The 20,796-nt window shown below is 38.7% G+C and overlaps 1 protein-coding gene across 2 annotated transcripts in view; it reads right to left on the bottom strand.

Annotated features, from left to right (window-relative positions):
- Nucleotides 1–5,877, bottom strand: part of UBXN2B (UBX domain protein 2B) — a 29,549-nt gene extending 23,672 nt beyond the window's left edge. The window contains exons 1-2 of one of the 2 annotated variants that reach the window (XM_032421859.1): nt 5,756–5,877; nt 783–886 (exon numbers count right to left, since the gene is read on the bottom strand). In XM_032421859.1, the coding sequence (XP_032277750.1) occupies nt 783–886; nt 5,756–5,836 (185 nt within the window). In that variant the 5' untranslated portion in view covers nt 5,837–5,877. The remainder of the gene's footprint in view (nt 1–782; nt 887–5,755) is intronic. The other variant, XM_032421858.1, reaches the window with a different exon arrangement.
- Nucleotides 5,878–20,796: the final 14,919 nt, after the last annotated feature.

Here is a 20,796-nt window from a genome sequence, read left to right as displayed (position 1 = left end):
TTTTAAGATTTTATTTATTTATTTGACAAAGAGAGAGAGTGCAAGCGCACAAACAGGCAGAGCAGTAGGCAGATGAAGAGGGAGAAGCAGGCTCCCCACCAAGGAGGGAGCCGAATGCAGGGCTTGATCCCAGGACCGATTGAGTCACCCAGGTGCCCCAGGTTCTAGATTCTTAAATGGAGGGCAAAAGGCACATAGGAGCTCCATGAGTGGGTTTTCAGAAACACAAGTCCTTAAAAACAACTGACAAAATTGTGTATAAATGCTGTTTTGCGGGGAGAGGGGCTGTAGCTTTTGTCAGATCCTCAATGCATCCTATGACTCAAAAAGAACCACTGTGTCTAAGAAAAATACTATTCAGTGTATATTTCTTTACGATGTCTACCAACGTATTAGGTGTTTAAGATAACTGTTCCGTTTCTTTCTTTCTTTTTTAGAGATTTTATTTATTTGTCAGAGAGAGCGAGCACAAGCAGGGGGATCAGCAGGGCAGAGGGAGAAGCAGGCTCCCCACTGAGCAAGGAGCCCAATGTGGGACTCGATCCCAGGACCCTGAGCCAAAGTCAGATGCTTAACTGACTAAGCCACCCAGGCATCCCAATTTTTCCGTTTCTTTTAGCTTTCTGACTATTACCATTTTATGAATACTACCTAAATAATATTTATTTTAGAAATCATAGTTTTAAAGAAAATTCCCAAGACCATTTAAAATAATTTAGGATTAGTGAACTAAAAAGAAATCAATGTTTAAAACTCAAACAAGACAAAAACAAAAAACTTACCTTTGAGGTGGTGTTCGTGGGCTTTTAAAGACTGTAGCTTTAGGTCTATCAGATTTGGAAGATTTGCATTTCACTTCATCTTCATATAATTCTGCCAAGGCCAACTATAAAACAACAGATTTGTTATAAAGTATAAATAGGACTGAACTATTCTACACAAGTAGAAATTATGACTAGAACACGTGATTGTGTAGTACAAATTTCTAATGAAAAATAAAGGCTGCTGTTTCAGATGACCCCCTTCCAAAATAAAACCAATGTATCCCTCACTTGATAAAACTAACCAAAATGCCACATATACTGGAATACATTAAAGTTAGCATAACTGCTTACTTATTTTTTTTTTTTAAGATTTTATTTATTTATTTGACAGAGAGAGATAGCGAGAGTAGCAACACAAGCAGGGGGAGTGGGAGAGGGAGAAGCAGGCTTCCTGCCGAACAGGGAGCCCGATGTGGGACTCGATCCCAGGACCCTGGGATCATGACCTGAGCCGAAGGCAGACGCTTAACGACTGAGCCACCCAGGTGCCCATAACTGCTTACCTATTTTCAATTAACTATTCAACTGTTTCAAAAACTGTATTTGGTAACAGATCATTTTCAAAGCTGAGTCTACAACTGTCCTATAGTTAAAAAAAAAAATACTTGAAGATGTTTCACACTAATGTCAGCCTGCTCTCATTAAATCTCATAAAATTTTTTCATTTAGCTGTTTAACTTTTTAAAACCCAAGCACATACAATAATTTCAAAATTACTCTCTTTAAAAGTCTACCTGACATAAATTTCATCAAGGAAAATGAACTTTTAAAAATATAAGACAATATATTATATACATGGATTATATAAATTTTAGAAAGTAATATTACCAAATTATGCATTATAAATATATGGCTGGGTACTTTTAAATGAAATAAACACAACACAGTTTTTGAAATTGGAATTTTAAAAAGTTATCCAAATATTTCAGCATTGTTATTTTGTTCCATTTTGGACAACAGTTCAAAAACTTCCCTTAATGCTCCCGTAATTGGCATGATCATAATCCCCGAAAATCCTTTGGAAAAAAAATAACAAAAAACCAAATCCCCCTAAAAAACCAGATAAAGTGCTCCTTCCAGAAAAACAAGAGATATGTAAACTACCTCCAGGGCTTCTTTCATCAGAAGGAAAAGAAGAACTGGGGCAAAGTTACTTCTTTGAAGATTCTATTAGTCAACTTTTAAAATACCCACACAAAAAACAAAAAAGAAAAGGATTTATTTTCCTCCCTAATTTTTACTCCTTACCCCATCCCCATACACCTACATCAACTTTCATATTTCTAACATGGCAATTTTGTTAGAAATCCTAACTATGAAAGTGCTTTGTAATCTAAAAGAACTGAATTAAAATCCTAACTTGGGCTCCTATGGTGTGACCTTGGGCATTTTACTTAACTTCTCTGCGCCTTGGTTCCCTCATCTTTAAATGTCTATTTTAAAAAATTACCTTAGAGGGTCATTTTAAGGATCACAGAATGCATGTGAAGCACAAGGCAAGTGCTCCATTACTAGAAGATATTAAAAAATGTTTAACAATGACTATTATCAGTGTTTCATTTTCCCCAAGATTTCCTTATTCAGTGTTATCTACACATTATAGTCTCCTCCCACCCTAGCCCCTCCAAAATGAAAACAAAACAAATGAGAGAGACAGAGATAGACACTCTGCCTGACTACTTGGGTCCAAAGTTTTCAGAAATTTTACCTCCCTGAAATCTCTTCAAAACAGTATTCCTTTATGGAAGTTCCTCCTGAGCTGATTATTTCAGCTCTATGAATTACTTTTATGGGATTTCTAATCCCATCAATGGAAATGTTACCTATATTGCAAAGGCCCACTTCAGCCATCCTTCACAAAGCCTTTTCTAGTTTTCTTAACTAAATGATATTTCTTTCCTAACTCCTCATTGTATATGCTATTCTATTATTAACATTTATAAACATTATATTGTCATCACTTGTGTACCTTTCTCACGATTTTATCCCTCCTAATTTAGGTTTCCTAGATTGTTTCTAATATAGTACTTCATGGACACGAAACAAATTCATGTTGAATTATGTAGATAATAAATATAAAGTTGTAGATTTTTAAAAATTTATTTATTTGAGAGAGAGTGAGAGAGAGAGAGAGAGAGCACGAGCAGAGGGAGAGGCAGAGGGAGAAGTGGACTCTCAGCTGAGAAGAGAGCTGGATCAATGTGGGGCTTGATCCCAGGACTCCAGGATCATGACCTGAGCTGAAGGCAGAGGCTTAACCAACTGAGCCATCTACGTGCCCCAAGTTATATATTTTAAAACTCAGATTACATTTTCTATATAGTTTTTTATCTTGTTTTTTGTTCAAGAAGATTTGAACAAACCCTGTCAATCAACTAATTTTCTTCTATAAAATAAATGAATAAAGCAAATAATGTGTTTTGATTCTGTGGAATATATATATTAATAAGATATTAATATATATTAACAAGATAGGAATATGGGGTAAATTGTATTAGAGCAGGGAGTCCATCTAGCTGAAAAGGTCTTAGTTATTAATGGTGCATTACTAAAAGGAAAATGAATGATATTTAGAGGGAATTATTGCTGGGATTCATGATCTCCCTGCAGCATCATATGGTATAAGTTCATTAGTAAATATTATAAATATTATAAAGAAATTTAATTTATGTTAGTTGACACAGCAAATGACACCACACTAGAAGAGGAAATGATTATTTAAACTGATCAAAATAAAGTACTGGTCAAAACAAATAGAACAACAACTAAATATCAAATAAAGAGATAAGAATATGTGCATTGTGAAGTAATGAATCATTGTGAATTAACAGGACAGAGTGCTCCACAGGCTAAACAATTAGATTATGAAGTTATTTCAATTACACAGAAGGAATAAAGTACGTAAGCAGTGATAATCTTTGCTTTAGAGTTTGAAATGTGAAGAACATGAAAAGAAACCTGAGAGCAAAGTAATTGAGAACGAGAAAATCAGGTATAAAGCAAAAGATTAAAATTACTGCAATTCTCAGTCTTAGAGTGACAATTGCCAGAAGGTAACATACTGACTTTTTAAAATATAGAATAGCAATATCAGCATCACCTGGGAATCTTTGAAAATACAGATGCTCCAGCCCCACCCTAGACCTAATGAATGAAAAACTCTGGGGTGGGGCCCTGCAATCTGTGCTGTATCAAGCCTTCCAGATGATTCTGATGCATGCTAAAATTGAGAACCAATACTATGGAATACTGATATCCAACAGGATTAGGGTACTTGTGGCAACTGTAACACATATCAGACATTCTTACTCTTTTCTCACTTCTAGAACTCCACTGTCTACCCCACCCCATCCTAACCCTAATAGATACTGAAGTTATCTCTAATTACCCTCTAACTCCAATCTATATGGAAATAAAGAATTAAGAACAGAAATCTTTTTCTTTTGATATTATTCTGGAGGAAAACTGGGACAGAAGCATACAATTAAATATATTAACCAACTATTAAACCCACGTTAATAGACTGAAGGGAACCAGGAGAGAGAAAGGTCTCAGAAAATGTTCAGAAATACTAATAAACACTGAGGTTTTGAGGGCGAGGGCTGTCACTAACAATCCCACCCTAAACCTTCCCATTGAATGTTTCCCAATTTGGGGGGAATGAAGGGAGCTAAGATCTGCTCTTGGTTTGATATCCACAGGAGATTTCTGCAGTTTATGTCAGAGGCTCACAGTGCTTTCTGGGAGACAACCATCCATGTTTCCTCCTGTGCTAAATGAGGAAATCTTTCCTGATTTAGATGCCAACAAACCCTACACTGCCTGGCAGCTAAGATATGCATACTTAGGGTATTCTACATTTGGTTCATCTTCTAACCTGACACTGAGTTCTCCATTCTCCGAATTCTTCATTTTATGTACTGCTTAATTTGGCATTCAGTCGTACTCCACCTTAAAATGTCATGGCCAATATATTCATATATTATTTCTGCAAAAAATAGATGGACATGCTTTTTACACTTCTATTCCCTTCAACAGTGTCCAGCACCAACTACAGATTTGATGTCCTATTCATCTCTGCATTGGTGGAGTTTAGCAGTATGTTGCATGGCAGGTGGTCAATGCTTGTTCAAAGTAGAAGTAACTGTAACAGAACTTTTCTATCGAGGCGTGTAGATTCGGTGTCATTTACTTTTAATTACACAACTCCTTATGATTGTTTACTTGTTGATTTTATCAATGGTCTTAAGAGACAGAAAAAAAAAAAAAACCGCCTAAATAAGCAAAGCAGTATTAAGCACCTGAAAAAGCGAAATTTGCTACATTCGTATTTAGCTCACTAATGTCACCATGAAGTTTTATTTCGCTCTTTCTTCTGTGCAATGTTTCATAGACGGTAGCTTTGACAACTAGGCGGTGCAGCCGTAGGGTGGAATACTTTAGCTCACTTTTAAAAGGGAAAATCTATCTGATAAAAAGGAAGCATTTTTATATAAAAGTAATCCAAACAGAAACAGCATCCAAGACAAGAAAGATCAAACCAGCACACATGTTACTACTTCTAAAGTGATCCTGATTTCCCACGGGCACAGTAGAGCTTTCTTCTACAATTAAGTCTTCTGAAGGAAGCACCAACCAGTGAACCACTCAACTAACCCCACACAATGCCATTCTAAACAGTTGCTTCTTAAATTGCAAATCGGGTGGAGGGGGAATGAGACCCGGGCAACAGAGAGTTGGGCTCGGGCACTTGTTTCCTCGAAAACCACTGTTCGATGCACCGCCCTGAGGAGACCTGCGACCCCGGAGTCACAATTCAGTCCCCAGGTGGGGTCTGGCAAGGGCTCAGCCGAGGCCAGGGGCGGACTCCGACACGCACCCCTCCGCGCCGTCACCCGCCGCCGCGCCCCGCCCTCGGCCGCTCGCCGCACCTGCAGATCCCGCGCGCTCGGGGGCCGCGGCCCAGAGGACCTCTCCTGCTCCCCCGGTTCGGCGCCGCCACCTTCCGCCATCTTTCACCGGCCCGCCAGCGCCTGCGCCGAGGCGCCTTCCGCGCCTTCTGGGGCCGGTTGCCTGGCAACCGCGGGAGGGGCGGTGCCTACGCGCTTCCACCTTCCCCCTGCACCGGGCGCGCGTCCCAGTCTTCCGGCGCCAGCCTTCCAGTTCTGTATTCTTCTTTTACTTAAAGAAAACTGGCACAAAGGATTTCTCCGCAGGGACGCGTCTACGTAAGCCTTGTGTTCTCTCTGCAGCACGCCTGAAGGCACTGTAGGCCGCTCTAGAGGGCAGCATAGACTTTCAGGTTCTTTTAACTCAACAGTGAAAACATCCTCCTGATGCATTGTCTAATAAAAACGGCAACCTTACTTTATTGGTCTTGGTCAAATTCTCTCATCTTCCCTACCAAAGACTGGGTGGTACGTCGCCCCCAATGCGTGAATTGGTGTTGAGGATGGAAAACACCGTTAAAGCTCTTTGCACTCAAAGCTGGAGGCTACTAAACCCTCTCCATTCATCTGAGATTTGTTAAACTCCTGTCTTATTCCAGGCACTTTTATGCCCCGGGGATGCAAAGGTAGAGAGTAGTAGTCCTGGTCATTATAAAACTCACAGTCTAGTGGGGGAAAGAGAGATATAAACAGATAATGCAATTTGCAAGAGAGCTTTGCATTCAATGTTATGAGTGGGATGTGGGGTGTGAAGGAGTATTCAGTTGGTGCCTCATGTCATGTCATCGAGTTACTCCATATGTTTGTGTTGTTTCACTCCTATCTTGTTAACGTGAACAGAAATAACAACTGACACTCACATGGTCCCTTTGAAGTTCCCTCTCTTTTAGCTTGTGATGAAAACTATAGTATTTCTTCCCATTCTTCTCCAAAGGAATATGATTATAAATACCTCACTGCCCCTCTATCCTCTATTTTATATTCTCAAAGTGGTCGAGGGGGTTCAAGAATCATGGCATTTATTCTATAGGATATAAAATCCAGGAGCTTCTGTCTCATACTTGCTTCCACATATAGTATGTATTGTTTCTTGGGGTGCTTAAACTGGAAACTTAATTTTATACCTTGTTATACTTAGTTTTTCTTTCCATTAGACTGTAAGATCATGGAGGCTACAGGCCTCTTTATCTCTAGTGCCTTAATATAGAACTTGGAACATAATATGTATCTTTTATTTTTTAAATTTTTATGGGGCGCCTGGGTGGCTCAGTCGTTAAGCGTCTGCCTTCGGCTCAGGTCATGGTCCCAGGGTCCTGGGATTGAGCCCCGCATCGGGCTCCCTGCTCCGCGGGAAGCCTGCTTCTCCCTCTCCCACTCCCCCTGCGTGTGTTCCCTCTCTCGCTGTCTCTCTCTGTCAAATAAATAAAATCTTTAAAAAAAAAAAAATTTTTTTTTAAAAGATTTTATATATTTATTTGCGAGAGAGAGAGTGAGTGCGCATGGGCGGGGGGGGGGGGGGAGAGGTAGAGAAGCAGACTCCCCACTGAGAAGGGAGCCTGGTGTGGGACTCGATCCCAGGACCCTGGATCATGACCTGAGCCGATGGCAGACGCTAAACCGACTGAACCACCCAGGCGCCCAATATGTATCTTTAAAAAGTGTATAAATGAATGAGTGAATGAAGGAAGGAGGTAGGGATCCATAACTCAGACTGAGGTTTGACTATCTCCAAAGGCCATTTTCCATTCATGGAAAATCAAGAAATAACAAGATATATCAACAGAGATCATCATGCATGGATAGGAGAGACAGAATAAAATGTGGGCCTCTCCATCTTGGACAAATAAACTGTATCCAACCTCAACTTCCCAACCTAAATGAAACATACACTTGTGTGATTTTACTTATGCTGGAACATAACTGAGGCCAAGATCCAAAGTCACTGTAGTATACAACCCTTTAAAACATTTAATACTGAGGGGCGCCTGGGTGGCTCTGTTGTTAAGCGTCTGCCTTCGGCTTGGGTCATGATCCCGGGGTCCTGGGATCAAGCCCCACATCGGGCTCCCTGCTCAGCGGGAGGCCTGCTTCTCTCTCTCCTACTTCCCCTGCTTGTGTTCCTGCTCTCACTATCTCTCTGTCAAATAAATAAATAAAATCTTTAAAAAAATAAATAAAACATTTAATCTTGACTTTTTAAAGTTTACAAAATGTGGAACATTTATAGTTGCTCATTATTTTATGTAATCTACAATGACCTTCTGTTAGGATTTGTCTTCATTCTACAGAATTAATTAAGGACCAGAGAAATAAGAATTTCTTTATATCACCCAGCTAGTAGGTAGCAGAACTAAGTTTTATTAAATTCAGGTCCATTAGACTTAAACGTATATGCTTTTCCTTTATAACATCTGTCTCCTGGGAGCTTTTTTTGCACCTCTTGACTTTGGGGATTGTTCTCTTACTGAAATTTCCTCAAGGTACTTCTTGGCACTCTCTGATTACCTACCTGGCCATTCCTTTTGTGCTTCCCCTAACATTCTACCTTCTGTCCACCGTCTAAATACTGACATTCCCTAGAGTTCTATCTTGAGACTTCTTACTTTCTTGATGTCTATGCTTTCACTATTCAATGTCACAGTCTCATATCTACGATTATACACAGAAAATCCTCATTATTTGCAGTAGTTATGTTCCATAATGTTGTCAAGAACATGGAATTAGTGAATACTGAACCATTGCTCCTAGAAGAAACTCAAGGTTAGGGTTAGCTTCTGATTACACTTTCATCAACAATTGATACATAACCTTGTTTTCTGTTACTGTTAAAAGATACCTTCTTTAATATATAGTCAATTCTTTAACACTGAAGTCACAGCCAACAGCACCATAACTCATGCCTGAATGAAGCTCATCTAACTCATGTATTTCCTCCATAAGGCAAATTATAGTCTTGTTGTACTTAAGAACTTGGACTTAGGAATAGCAGTTCTGCATTACACTTGGGGACCTTTTCAACAGCAAAATCACCAACAAAATGCACAAAAATGCAAAAAATATGGCACTAAATAGACCATGCAAAAGACATTTGTTTACAGTGTAAAAGCTGAAACAAGAAGGCAGAGCATTGCCTTGTTTGTCCTCAGTTGGGAACATGCTCATTGGGCAATTCAAATATTTTGCTTCTGTGTGCATGCCTGCCAATGACCACAAAAGCTCCATGTGTATTGATTTGGGGTACAAATAAATTTTATCAAGTAGGTGAATTTGCAAATATGGAAATGTGAATAGAGGATTGACTAGATTTAAAATTTTTAAATCTGTTTTTCCAATACATAATTCTTTCCATTACTCCAGACCTGCATTTCCAATTGTCAACTGTAATTTTCATTTGGATGTCTCAAAAACTTTGGATCTCAAACCAAAACCTCTTTTTTTTTCTCCTATAAACCTTCCTTACTATGTTAGCATTAACTATATCACCATTTAGCAAAAGCTACAAATCAGCATCATTTTAATTCCTCTCTTTGTTTTACCCACACCATTTATTGTTTACCAAATCTTTTGATTTCACCTCCAAAATATTTTTTGAGCATGTCTTCTCCCTTTTACCCTTACTTCCACTGACATGATCTAATTTTTTTCTTTTTATTGAGGTATAACTGACAGACAAAATTGTAAGATATTTAAAGTGTACAACATAATGATTTGATGTATGTATACATTGTGAACAGATTCCCCTCATTGAGTTAATTAACACACACATTACCTCACATATTTACATATATATATGTATATATATATGGCAAAAACACTGAAGTTCTACTTTCTTAGCAAATTGCAATTATACAATACAGTGTTACCAAAAATAGTCACTAAGTTATGCATTAGATCCTCAGACCTTATTTATCTTATAGCTGAAAGTTTGTACCTTTTACCAATCTCCCTATCTTCCCCATGGCAACCACTTTTCTACTCTCTGTTTCTATAAGTTTGATTTCTGTTTTTAGAGTCCCCATATAAGTGATAGCATGCAGTATTGTCTCTCTCTATTTTACCTGGCATAATGCCCTCAAGGTCCATCCATGTTGTTGCGAATGGCAGAATTTCAGAGTGAAGAAAGGTCCATGAACTCTAAGACAGGGCAGTAGAATTCCTCCAACGAGAGGAATAAAAAGAAAAAAGATTAAAAAAGAGTGAAGATAGCTTAAGGGAATTATGGGACACCATTCTGCTGGCCATTATATGCAATATACAGGCCCCCGAAGAACCATTATTTCTTTGAATAGGCATATTTCCTTGGCCAAAGCAAGTCATACAGCAATGCCCAATTCTACAGGGTACTCTGAAGCACTGACTATTTCAATGTGATTCACAAATTAAGAACAGGGGAGTATTAAAGATGTTTCCTGCACTGGTCCTAGTAGTGAATAGTCTCTTTCATCTAACTCTAAAACTGTGACAAAGACACTATATAGTTGTTGGTTCATCACCCTCCAGGGAACTTCCTAGATGAAATTTGAAACTGACTCCCATATGCAGAGGGCAGGGAGAGACCAAAGAGAAAGGCCCCTCCAGGCTGGTAAGCAGCAGTTTTAATAAGCAAAGGGAACTTACATAAGAGGCTTGTGCTGGGCGGCAGCAAGAGGGGTGGATTCTAGCACCCACCATCCAAATCTTGGAAGTTTATAAAGAGGCCTTAACTGGTTTCAGTCATGTATACCATGCAGGTGTTTTCAAACCACATCATTATCTCAAGTTCATGTCCTTGGACCAGTGTCTGGGAGCAGGAGAGGCAAGCAGAACTATTTCCTAGTACAGGAAAGGGGGTGAGGAGCCCCTGAGTGCCTGGTCGGTCTTGCTCTTGAGTCAATTGGTGGTCATGTTTTTTGTTTTGGTTTTTTAATTCCAGTGCAGTTAACATACAGTGTTATATTCACTTCAGGTGTACAATATAGTGATTCAACAATTCCATATATTACTCAGTGCTCTTCAAGATAAGTATACTCTTAACCCCCCTCACCTATTCCACCCATCCCCCACCCCCTCTGGCAACAACCAGTTTGTTCTCTATAGTATAGTTCAGAGTCTGTTTTTTGGTTTGTCTCCCTCTCCCTTTTTTCCCCTTTGTTCATTTGTTTTGTTTCTTAAATTCCACGTATGAATGAAATCATATGGTATTGTCTTTCTCTGACTTATTTCACTTAACCTTATACTCTCTAGCTCTATCCACGTTGTTGCAAATGGCAAGATTTCATTCTTTTTATGGCCGAATAATATTCCATTGTATATATATAGCACATCTCCTTTATCTATTCACCTATCAATGGACACAGGTTGCTTCCATAATTTGGCTATTATAAATGATGCTGCAATAAACATAGGACTGCATATATCCCCTTGAATTAATGTTTTTGTATTCTTTGGATAAATACCCGGTAGTGTGATTGCTGAATCATAGGGTAGTTCTATTTTTAATTTTTTGATGAGCCTCCATACTGTTTTCCAGAGGGGTTGCACCAGTTTACATTCCCACCAACAGAGAAAGTGTGTTCTTTTTTCTCCACAATCCTGGTCAGCACTTGTTGTTTCTTGTGTTTTTGGTTTTAGCCATTCTGATAGGCATGAGGTGATATCTCATTGTGGTTTTGATCTGGATTTCCCTCATGATGAGGATGTTGAGCATCTTTTCATGTGTCTGTGGGCCATCTGGATGTCTTCTTTGGAGAAATGTCTGTTCATGTCTTCTGCCCATTTTTAAATTGGATTATTTGTTTTTTTGTGTGTGTTGAGTTGTATAAGTTCTTTATATATTTTGGATATTAACCCTTTATCAGATGTATCATTTGCAAATGTCTTCCAGTGGTCATGTTTTTTGGATGACCTTCCCCAACAATAGTCAACTAGGAAATGTAACTAAGAAAAAGATGCTTAGTAAATTGGGGTAATCATCACTGCAAGTTTCCCAGAAAGCTGTTCTCTTTTACCTCTAAAAGCCCTGAGATTTCCGCTTCATCACAGCAGTAAGAGATGCGAGAACTGTTCTCAGTTAGTGGTTTCAGGATTGTGCAAACATTGCATCAGTCTTACACATGAGCTTTGCAATATCTATTTTGTCTGTCCAGAGGCATTTTCTCCCCTTTTTGCTTACTTCCCTGTCCTTAGGTGTGTAATGTGTTACCACCTTTGTCCATTCGTGAAGTGTCTAGACAGAGAAAAATGACCATATAGAGCAAGCATACAAATAAAGGAAGAGGGGCAGCCACCAAAATTGTAGCAGCATATTTCTATCTACCTGTGACTAAAAATAGAGCTATTGAGTAAATGCACACAGGATTTAGATGCCTGGTTGAAGCTAGGCAGGCAGCATTCAATAAAGGAGGCCATTCTAATATGACAAGATGACACAGAAAAGGATGACCCAGAGAGATCAGTGTTAGAGTTGTGTAAGACCAGGAGAGGCCTCAGACCCTGGCCTTGTCTAGGGGTCTATTGTTAGTCCTATTGACCAAGCCCCTGACATTCCAGCACCCCGTGTGCAGACTGCCTACTGCAGGGGTACCTTCAGTAGGCTACAGTTGTGCTGAGATACTGGTGCCTCTGGGTCTTGGAAAGCAACACAAGGTCTGAGGTCACCCTGAACAGGCTCTGGACAGTCACCTCTGTTAGCAAGTGACACATATGTTGTCATTTCCTGTCCTGGGAAACACTGACTCACAGCATTGCTTTTGACTCTTTCAACCACTACAGTAGTATTGACCCAGAGACATTTGAGCATTATGGATTTATGCAACTCTCCAGCAAAGGACCGTGGTGGTAATGTTGGGCTCCTCCATTCAGCTGTCCCTTCAACTCTGGTCTGTGTCTCAGTCCATCACCTCCGGAACCCCAAATCACCCAGCACATAGAATTCAGCATCATCACCATTTTCCACAATAGGACCTACAAATCCACTCTCCAGGGAAGGGTTCAGCATCTCAGGTTTCTCCAAATGAACACTTGACTTAGCATGTATTTTCTGTGGTCCCTACTTTTTACCATGCTACACCATCCTCAGGGGGAGGATAGAATTTCTTTCTTTCCAGTTCCCAAATGCAAATCCCCATCCTTTATCAGTCAGAACAAACACTTGAAAAATAATTATTAATGAGCCGTCTCTTGGGGTTTTATCTGCCACTCCAAGCTCTTAAGTAGCTATTTCTTTTTAATAAGTGCCCTGCGAATTCTGGCAAATACAATCAGCTTCATCTTCTTAGATTCATGCATTTTTGATCATGCAGGGATCTTTTGAGATTATCTTCTGATTATTCTTGGCTTTATGAGATGTTTCTTGGCCTATGAAGAAGTGCTCCCGCTTTAAAAAAACCAAAAACAGAAACAAAAAAAGGCATTGCAGTGTAAAAAATGTCCACTAGAGGGAGCACCAGCACACAGGCTTGCCTGTAACTTGAGAATGCTACTGCAGCTTCTGATTCCTCCCAATCTGGACTGAACAGAGAAGGTGAAATTCTCAGGGATACAGTGTTATATAAAATATATAGGATTAAATATATTACTGTGATTATTATTCTGTAGAAATGTAAAGCTGAATTTGGGGGGTAGAGAGAGTTGAATTGGTGATGTGAAATTTGCAGTGGTTGTTTCTACTCACTGCAAAATAAACTGGGGAAAAAAGTTTTAAAAAATTATTTAGGAGGTTCCTCAAAAAATGAAATATAGAAATACCATATGATCCAATAATTCCACTACTGGGTATTTACCCAAAGAAAATGAAAACACTAATTCAAAAAGATGGATATACTCCTATGTTTATTACAGTGTTATTCATAAGAGCCAAGATATGGGGATAATATTTATATACATATGAATTATATATGTGTATGAATATTACTCAGCCATAAGAAAGGATGAGATCCTTTTTTTCTTTAGAAAGCATGAGATTTTGACATTTGCAACAACATGGATGGACCTAGATGGTATTATCGTAAATGATTCAAGTCAGACAGAGAAAGACAAATAGCATGTGACTTCACTCATATGTGGAACCTAAAAAACAAACCAAATGAATAAACAAGCAAACAAAAAGCAGAAGAAGACCCATAAATACAAAGAACAAACTGGTGGTTGTCAGAGGGGGTCTGGGTAGGGGGGAGGACAAAATGGGTGAAGGGGAGAGGGAGATACCGGCTTTCAGATATGGAATGAATAAATCATGGGAATAAAAGGCACAGCATAGAGAATATAGTCAATGATATTGTAATAGTGTTATATGTGACAGATGGTAGCTACGCTTGTGAGCATAGCATAAAGCAGAGAAGTTGAATCACTACGTTGTACACTTGAAAATAGTGTGTCAGTTATACTCCAAAAAACTGAAAAAACTATTTAAAGCATCTAGGGTAACCAAATTTTATTAATTGATTTTATTGCAAACTTTAGCCAAGCTATTCCTTAAACCTTCATCTTTTTGTGGAAAGCACTCTCTCTAAAGATTAACACCTACCCAGTGGTTTTCTTTCCCATTGCTCCAGGCTCTTCCCAGCTTCTGCCCTTCACCTCTCTTCCTTGGCCCCAAGACAAACATGCCAACTCACCACTATCAGCAATAAGGGCCAGAATTAGGGCAGTAAATGTGAATAACAAGAATGCAATAAATAAAATTTCACTTTAAATTCCTATAATGACACCAGTGATCCTCCCAGCCTAGAGAAGTGAGCCTGATCTGAGCATGCATTTCATAGAACCCCATAGGTCATTCTTCATTCTTCATCACTAGGGAGCTCAGGGGTTAATAATTACTTCATGCCATTATGCTAAGTGAACTAATCCAGAGAAAGACAAATACTGCATGGTATCATTTATATATGTAATCTTAAAAAAAAAAAAAAAAAAGCCAGACTCTTAGAAACAGAGAGTAGATGGTAGTTGCCAGGTGCTCGGATAGGGGAAATGGATAGAGGCTATAAAAGAGTACAAACCGAGTTGCATGATGAATAAGGTCTGAGGTTCTAATGCATTGCATGGTGACTCTAGTTGATAATACGACACTGTATAACTGAAATTTGCTAGAAGAGTAGATCTTAAGTATCCACTGCCCCCCTAAAATGGTAAATATGGGAGGTGATGGGTGTGTTAACTTAATTGTGGGGATCCTTTCGCTATATATATCAGGTACACTTTAAATATATCACAATTTTTTTGTCAATTACATCTCAATGAAGATTTAGAAACAAACAAAAATTCATGTCAGAGAACAAATTCTTAGAGTTCTTCACCTTAAGGATACCTGAGTACCTTATAAACTAAAGAGATAAATAAGGAAATAACTATTTTTGTTTCAGGAGGTTCTTTCACTTTCCAAAAGGATATTTTCTGTGGATCTTATAAATAAAAACGTTTTATAGAATGTTCATATATAATTATATTTCTGAAACTTTATGCATTTTTTAAGTGCTGCTAAAGCAGTGATACTGTGTAAATATTTTTATACTATAACTATTATATTCCTTTTGAGCCTTTTATCTAGCTCTGTTCTAAGCCTGCATGAATACCTCATGGATATTAGACTGATGGACTCTGAGCCCCATCCATCAAAACACTGCAGACCTGGAGGATACGTATCTGCCCACATCCTACGTCCAAGACAATTTGGATCCTTAACCAAATGTGCTTCAGTTTGTTTGTCTTGGAAGGAGACCAACTTTACTCACAGATAGATTAGAATGGCTTGAGTGTCATTCAAGGAAGGCTAGTACTGACTCTGACCCCAGAACACAGGTCACTAGATTGACGGTGGTCACCTAAGGTTGGCCCTCCTGGTTCTCTTTCCTGGGATATGGAGTCGGATTCAGATTTGTAGGTTAGACTGCCCCAGGGCCTGGAATTAAAACGTGCAAAGCATGGGGCAGCCATTTTCTGCCAGGGGGATAAGGAGAGTCATGAGGAATGGCAGCGCAGAGAGAAATAAAAGAAAAAAGCAGACCTCCACAGAGAAACAGAAGTGACATGGGAGCACCTTCTGGCTTTCTGACATCTGTCACTGCCTGTCCCTCTGACTGGCTAGTAACTTCCCTGCGTCATGTCAGGACCTTTGTGTTTATCATGCTATCAAATTCTCACAACCTTGTGAGGTAGACATTATCATCCCCACCGACACCGGTACCCACTAGCAAACATGCTCAGAGCGGGTGAAATACATGGCCACGTTTGCCCAGCTGGTTATGTGGAAGAGACAGGTTTGACCGGAAGTCTCCTGGCTTCCCTGTAGCACAGCCAGTGTCCTGAGAGGACCTGAGAGGAGGCCAGAGAACGGTGAGGGTGCAGGGGCCGGCATCAGGAAACCCAGAGAAGGGAGGCCAGGGACTGGGGGGCATGAGAACACAGAGGGAAAGGTGAGGAAAATGTTCTATTTGATCCATCTACTTTTTTCATTATGTATCAACTAGTTTTAAAAATCTATAAAATGCATAGTGATGGTTAAAATTATTCAATGAGCATGGAAGGGTATAAAGCAAACACGAGAACTTTCCTTTCCCACAGAGGACATCCCAAGCATACATCCCTGAGATAACTTCTGTGACAGAAGAGTCACAGATGTCTCCCCAGCTTACTGCTCCCTCAGTCCGAGGGGCACCTGGGGCTCTCAGATGGTCCCTTTTCCAAGCTTGCCTGACCAGGGTGGGGCCTGACACAGGCCCAGCAAAGCAGCACCAGGCCAGCTTGATGAAGGAGCAGGAGGGGCGGCGTGGCGGGGGGCTCTGCTGTCTGTCTGTCTGCTTCTGTAGGCTGACCTCGAAATCTCTGGTGGGCACGGTGCGGGAGCTTGGCTGGAGCTGGTGTTCCAGGTGCCCAACGCGCCTGACGCAGGACACGCAAGCAGCTTGGGGGCTGGAGGAGGCAAAGGCTTTTGGCTTGTGCAGCGACCCCCAATTTTTGTCCCCATAATATTATTATAATTATTGTAAAGTTTTGGACACAGGAGTTTCATTACCTACTAGACCATCTACGCGGAAATATGTGGTAAATGGATGGAAACAAACATCACAACTTCAGGAGAGAGGCAGGCATTTTTAGACCAGTTTAGGTGTAGACACTTACCAGATTGGACTATTTTTTTTTTTAACAGTCAACATAAATCATAACATAAAACTTTTTGCCATGAGCAAAACGATATATTAAAATTGGCTTCCAGAATTTATTTTTTAAATAAAAATTAAAAAAAATAATTTTGATAATTAATTTTCTTTGGCAAATTTACCCCACATACTAAATTTACATTTTAGAGCCTAGTTTATATTTACATAAATGATGTTCACCGGGATACCTTTCTCTAAGTCCTAACGGTTTATATCTTCTTTTTCAAATGTGTAAGTATCTTTTAAGTTGTCATTCTCAAAGACGTTTGGAGAAAAACAATATGAATGAAACACCTATCCGTTCTTCTTCATTGGTTGTAATGTGGCATCTCACTGTCTAAGCCACAGTGGCCCACCAGCTGAGGGAAGCCGCATTCTTGTTCTCCTCAGACACAGTTGACTGCACATCATAAAGCAACAGCTTCCTAAAGCGTCTCCACTTCCTTATTAACAGCTATAACCCGGTCACGGTCTGAGCCATACAATTTGACTAGTTTTAAGCTCTGAAGAAGGTCTTCTTCTTCCTGAATGGGTTTGAACGGGCTTCACCAATTTTGCTTTTTCTTCATTTAATCCTTGTTTGAGAAGATTCTCTTTTGCAAAATCCTTTTGGGGGCCGCTGCATGTCCTAGTATCAAGTGACTAAGATACACGTGCACTGATGTTCTTGAAGGTGTTTTTCAAATACGTCCTTTCATCAAATTCACTGTTCGTGTGTTTAAAATTTTCTGGATATTCCAACAGTTTTCTTTGGTTGGAGATCTGCTTTCTCGGAAGAAGGCTGATAGTTTTCTTCATCCTTTACTTGACAACATTTTGCCACACTGTAGCAGGAATTAGATGAAGATCTTATTTTCCTGAGTTGTTTTCCAAGTGTTGCCCTGGCAGGTGGTTTCCTTGAACGGTTTGTGGGGGAGCTGGATTGGTGCAGGCTGTGGAGTGCTGAGGAAAGTGCTGAGTCTGATGGATTTTCTATCTTGAAAATAAAGATTTTATTTATTTATTTGAGAGAGAGAGAAAGAGAAAGAAAGTCCACGAATGGGGGGAGGGGCAGAGGGGAAGGGAAAGGGAAAAGCAGACTCCCTGATAAGTGCAGAGCCCAATGTGGGGTTCCATCTCAGGACCCTGAGATCATGACCTGAGCGGAAATCAAGAGTCAGACACTTAACTGACTGAGCCACCCAGGCACCCCTACAATTCTGTATTTTTACACAGGTGGAATGATAATACACATATGATGCAAAAACTGACTCTTTCTCTTTAAGTATAAAGTTTAGTCTTCTTTTCTTATAAGCATGCACAGAACCATGCCATTAAAAAAAATGGTTGAACAGTACTCCATAGAGTATGGCTGCGTCAATGTTCTGTAATTTATCAGTATCCTTTTAGAACATTTCGGTTGTTTCCAGATTTGTTTTGTTTATGCTATGAGCAATAATACTGTGATGAATATTTGGGCAAAAATATCTGTGGAACAAATTCCTAGAGGCAGAATTGTAGTGTCAAAGGAGACGAGATTTAAACTTTTGATAGATATTGTGAAATTACTAACAAACTTTAACACCAGTTTATTCTCTCCCAGTTTGAGAGGGAGCCTGTTTTCCCATACAGTTTCCAACAGTCTTTTAATTTGTAGTCAGAGAGTTGGAAAGTGCTATCTTCTTTTTTTTCTTTAATTATGGGTGAGAAAATAAAAGGAAGATAATGAGAAACTGGATGCTCATCCTAAATAATTTGATCAGCAGTCATCCGTAGGAGAAAACCTAAGAACTTAGTAAAAATTTAGCTCTTAATTATTCTGAGGCAGTAGAAGAAAAATGGGAAATTATAATAAACAACTTTGGTAGGAAAACCAACTCTGCTTTCACTTCAAGAGTGTTTTTAGCCTTTATTATAATGGACACTGACAATGAAGATGGCAACTTGCGCTACAAGGCAAGTTAAAGAACACAGACCATGGGACTGAGGACTAGTAGAAATGGAGTAGAGTCTTATATGTAACTCGTCTTATATGATCCTCTTATACATAATTAGTAGTGATTTTAGGCAGATCATTGAATGGTTAGCCCTTCTGTGTCTATTTTCACATGTGTGTACAGTAAGACCTCAACATCTTAACAAATGTTATGAGTCTAGGAAAGTCTAAATTCAGTAAATAATTGCCATTTAATGAGGATTTCTAAAATGAAAATGTTCCAACTCTAATTCTCCAGTAGGTGGTGATATCACAACACTCAAAACAGTTCCTGATCTAACTGACTGCAATTCTCCTCTCAGAATTCATTTCAGAAATATTCTTTGCCATTGTAGTAGAATTTAATTTTACACAAAAAGTGCATTTAAAAAATGTATTATGTTACACTTAATACTATACAAAAAGTGCATTTGTAAAATTTTTTATCTTACACGTAATATATTCACTTAAGATATCAATGGATTGTTAATTTGTTCCTTTAATGTCTATAGAAATAGAATTCCAAATCCAATTACTTCAGATGATGTGATTTCCAATCTGCCACAATTTCTTTAATTCAGTTAATTTTATAAATATTTTGGTTTTAATTAATTGATCTACTCAATTAGAAGACTAAGAGTGGATACAGATTGAGCTTTGTATATCTTAATGAAACTTTAGGAGTGCCTGGGTGGCTCAGTCAGTTCAGCATCCACCTCTTGATTTTGGCTCAGGTCATGATCTCAGGGTTGTGGGATCGAGCCCCACATTGGGCACTGGTCTAAGCGTGGAGCCTGATTGAGATTCTCTCTCTCTCTCTGTCCCCCTCTGCCCTTCCCATGACTCACTCTCTAAATAAATAAATAAAATCTTTAAAAAGAAAAGAAAATTTTTAAATATTGCATAAGAAGATAGTTAAAGGAAATGAATCATGAAACACTACATCAAAAACTAATGATGTAATGCACGGTGACTAACATAATAAAATAAAATTAATATAAAAAAATAAAATAAAATAAAAAGAAGATAGTTAAAGGAAAACCTCAAATAAGGTCTCTGGATATCTAGTTAGAAAGTCAACGTCTGCTAATTGTATAATTATACAAGAATAGCAACCAAAAAATTAGTTCACAGAATAGAAAGGTTTTAATATAATCATCAAAATATCAATTGCACATTTACATTAATGACACGTAGTTAGAAGATAAAATAAAAAAATAAATGTAATGACTTAGCAACAAAAGCCTTGCATAAATAGATATTGATTTATCTTGGAACATAAAATATATATTAACAGGATATAAAAAAACTTTAGTAGGAAAAATAAAGGAAGACACTCATAATTACAGAATTAAATACACTGCACATGAAAATACCATTTAAGGTAAACATAGATAAAATATAAATATATGTTAAGAGCCTGTATAGAATATTTTACATAAACTGGCAAGTTAATAGTAAAAATCTGCAAAAACCAGGAAGTAAGTACATAAAATAATTTTTTAAGATACTAATAATCAACTTACTGTATAAAAGACATTTTGCAAAACTCTTGTTAAAATTAAAAGGTAGGGGCGCCTGGGTGACTCAGCCATTAAGCGTCTGCCTTTGGCTCAGGTCATGGTCCCAGGGTCCTGGGATCGAGCCCCGCATTGGGCTCCCTGCTCCGCGGGAGGCCTGCTTCTCCCTCTCCCACTCCCCCTGCTTGTGTTCCCTCTCTCGCTGTGTCTCTCTCTGTCCAATAAATAAATAAATAAAATCTTTAAAAAAATAAAAAATAAAATAAAATAAAATTAAAAGGTAACTGGAGAATAATATTAAAGGTGGTCGTAGAAATAGAAAAACATTTTAGAAATGGATTATTATACAAAGATGTTCTACTCCCCAAATATAGCATGTTTACAGGTCTTTTTATCATATTAAAAATCTATGCT

The sequence above is a fragment of the Phoca vitulina genome, unplaced genomic scaffold (assembly GCF_004348235.1).
Source record: "Phoca vitulina isolate PV1807 unplaced genomic scaffold, GSC_HSeal_1.0 scaffold25, whole genome shotgun sequence".
Classification (NCBI taxonomy): Eukaryota; Metazoa; Chordata; class Mammalia; order Carnivora; family Phocidae; genus Phoca; species Phoca vitulina.
This window is presented reverse-complemented; position numbering and strand designations above follow the sequence as displayed.